Source organism: Brassica napus, chromosome A9 (genome assembly GCF_020379485.1).
Source record: "Brassica napus cultivar Da-Ae chromosome A9, Da-Ae, whole genome shotgun sequence".
Classification (NCBI taxonomy): Eukaryota; Viridiplantae; Streptophyta; class Magnoliopsida; order Brassicales; family Brassicaceae; genus Brassica; species Brassica napus.
This window is the reverse complement of record NC_063442.1, coordinates 16670208-16673529: the sequence shown is the minus strand read 5'-3', so window position 1 is coordinate 16673529 and position 3322 is coordinate 16670208. Positions and strand designations below refer to the sequence as shown.

The 3322-nt window shown below is 34.1% G+C and overlaps 1 protein-coding gene across 1 annotated transcript; it reads right to left on the bottom strand.

Annotated features, from left to right (window-relative positions):
• Positions 1–472: 472 nt before the first annotated feature.
• On the bottom strand, positions 473–2944 carry LOC106366856 (equilibrative nucleotide transporter 4). Its single transcript, XM_013806527.3, has 9 exons — positions 2775–2944; positions 2622–2697; positions 2421–2525; positions 2109–2264; positions 1869–2012; positions 1663–1768; positions 1375–1547; positions 854–1270; positions 473–746 (listed from the first exon to the last, which is right to left on the bottom strand). Exons 2-9 carry the CDS (start codon positions 2661–2663, stop codon positions 633–635), a joined length of 1257 nt encoding a protein of 418 aa, XP_013661981.2. The 5' UTR covers positions 2664–2697; positions 2775–2944; the 3' UTR covers positions 473–632.
• Between the last annotated feature and the right edge of the window lie 378 nt (positions 2945–3322).

Here is a 3322-nt window from a genome sequence, read left to right as displayed (position 1 = left end):
ATTTTTTTTTTTAAATATTGATTCTTAGATATGTATATGGAGTGAAACTAATTTTTACAGATGTCCATTTTTTTTAATTGACACTTATGTAATTCACTGAATTCATAAAAGAAGTTAAAAAAAGAAACTTAACTCATATCAATAAGTGTTACAAAAAAAACTCATATCAATGAAACAAAGACGAGAACGAAAACACAATTTTATAGAGGTAGAAAATGAAATCACTTATGGAGAGTCAGATAGTAAAAAAATCGAGAGTAGAAAATCTAATCCCCTTTTGTCATTATACAATTGATGTTGCCTATTTGGTTTTGGTGATTTGTGTCAGCCGCAAAACTTAATTTCTTTTTGTGCATATGAAATCTTAAAAATAATTAAAATGAGATGTAATATGTTAACTCTTCAACAACGATGATATATTTAGGGACCAACATTTGTATTCATAATTTTATAATCGATAAAGATTGTAGTGTTGCAAAATGTTAAAATCATTTCATAAACAATCATTATTATAAGAACTCACTCCGCGCGTATGCGCGCGGGTTATCATCTAGTTCATTATTAAAGTTTGTCTACAAATTGAAGTGGGTAAAGCCAAATAAGTTCACATGCGAATAATTGTCGATGAAAATTCATAAAGCATTTTTCTTACCAACAAGCCATAGCCAACCTAATGAAATTCCTGTAAATGCCCCTCCTAGTATAAAAGTCACCAGCAAATTCCCCAACGCATTCTTCTCCGGACCCTTCAAAAAAATACAAAATCCGAATAAAAATGGAGCTTTAATTTGAATCTTTATAAGAAATGCAATACATAAATACAATCAAACCCGTAGCAAGGCTGGATAAATACCATGTATCCTTTGGGAGCTATAGTGATGATGCAAACAGTGAGATGTCCAGAAGTTAATCCCAAAACAGAAATGAGCATTATCATCCATCCTTTATCACCATATTTTGCGGTGAAGTAGAAAGCCGGAACGAGAAAATAACGGGACAAAACCACAATGGTTAGAGCTTTTCTATTCTCAAGGTTCAGCCATTTCACCAGCGGAAAGTATCTCCCGACCAAGTCCCAAAAATTGTAGACTGCGACTAGGATAAGCGCATACCAAGTGCCTAACCCGTGTTGTCCCGTGTTCTCGTATAAGAACCCGGGAAAAATGGATAATGTCAAAACATAGATGAGAAATAGATTCACTGCATGGTCTATGTTTTGAAGCAATAGCTCTTTTTTGCTTAGCCTTTGATTCTTGGAATAATCATTAGTCTACGCAGAAAAATAGAGAAAATAAACAATGCAAAAGAAAAAGATCAAGAAAGATATTGTAAAATAAACGAAGAGGTAGTATTTTTGATGCTACCAAAAGTTACCAAATCTGATTGATTCTGGATACCAGCAGCAGCAAGATCAGCAGCAACAGTTTTGGATCCTTCTGAAGCGGCTTTGCTGCGGTAATACTTAACAATGGGTAGTTTTGGGAATATGTAAGCGTACAGTATCACACAGAGCAACTCTATGAACGTTGAAATCGCTAAGAATATCACTACAAAAGAAGAAAAATGCAATAAATGAAACTTTAAACACGCATACTTGCTCCCAAAAGATAATGGATTTTTTTTTTTTTTAGATTTGAGATCTCCCAAAAATGTTAAACTTACTTGCTCCTTTTCTTAGACTGCCGTTTGATTTCTCGAAGACTGCTTTAGTTATAAGCCTAAGCGCTGTGGTTAGACCTCCAGCTAGAGCCGAGCCGGCCATGAGAGACTACAAAGAAGCAAGAAGATTTATATCTAGCTGAAACGTTAAATCTAAACAAATTTTCTAAACGAGAGAACTCGAATATGGTAGAACTGATTAAATTAACCTGCATGATTTCAGGGCACATCAAAGATAAATCACCGACCAGTCCTCCTTTAACAGTAGCGTCCGCGATACCAAATGAAGCAACGATTGTACATAAACCGATATAAGGACCGATTCCACCGTGTCCTTTTGTGGTCAAATCCAACTGTTTTTTGAGTTTCTTAGAGTCTTGAGTCCATAATCAAAGTTCAGTTCTATTAAAAATATTAATGTAATATTAAGGCTTTAAATATAAACTTACGACTATGAGCAAAAACGTGGATATTGTGAATAAGGTGTAACCAATTAGGATTCGTTTTCGAGTATTGATCTTTGATTCGTGGTATGCGAGAATGGCGATTGTTGCAACCGCAAATGGTTGGTATATAAGTGGTAGAACCCTTGAAGGATGATAGGCCTACAAAATACATGTCTCTGACTAATTGTGAGTCTGTGACTACCAGAAGAATAATTTATAAGGATCCCCTAATATAAGTGATTGCTTAAAATCTATATTTTATTCGATAACCAAAACAAAAAAAAAAACAAATTTGAGTATGGGAATTAACCGAACCGGGAAAACTTGGTAGTAGTAATCTGCAATAGTGAGCATACTGTTCCAAGAGACAAGACCTCCGATTCCAAGAATACAGCAAACCACCATTGCTTGATACTTCCCCTGTTTTGTGAAGTCAGGATATAAACAAGAATGTGAGGGAAAAACATTGAAAGGTCTTGGTTTAGGATAATCTGAGATTTGGGTTTTGGAATTTACCTGAAGCTTCTCAGGAGCTTGGTTCCTGTATCCATCCACCATTTCTAATAGTTCAGGAGCTCAAAAGAACATAATCCTGTTTCAAGACTCAAGAACTGGATCTAACCCAAGATGTTGTAATTTTTTTATGGTGCTAAAGACACAGATACTTACTTAGTACATGTGAGGATTGCAGAGTCAACGACTTGCTGATTTTAAGATTCGTGTCTATTCAAAACAAGATTCTTGAAACATGGAGATCAGTGTGTAAATTATAGGGGTTTAAGACTTTAAGGTTTGACAGCAAATTTGAGAGGTTAAAATAAGACTGGCATACGCTAAGGTCTATAATGTTTGTTTTGGCAACTTTTCTTCCACTTCCATTAAATGTAATCGCCTTTTACGTCGATTTAACACAACTAGAAACTTTTTTTTTTTAAAAGGAAAAAGTTAAGAGAAATAAAATAAAACTCAATAGAAAAGAAAAAATGAAATGATTTAAAGATTAAATAATTTAAAGTTTGAACGGTTTTTAGTTTCAGTATTTGGTGGACTGGATAACAGTGTAGTCCGAATCTGAAAGCAAAAAAAAATATCTCCAAGAAAACTCCAGGAACAATGGCCACATCACGATATTATTTAGTTTGTTATATAGATCAACACATAAATTAAGTTAACCAATGCTAGTTTTTATAATAATCAACAGACACACACACACACAA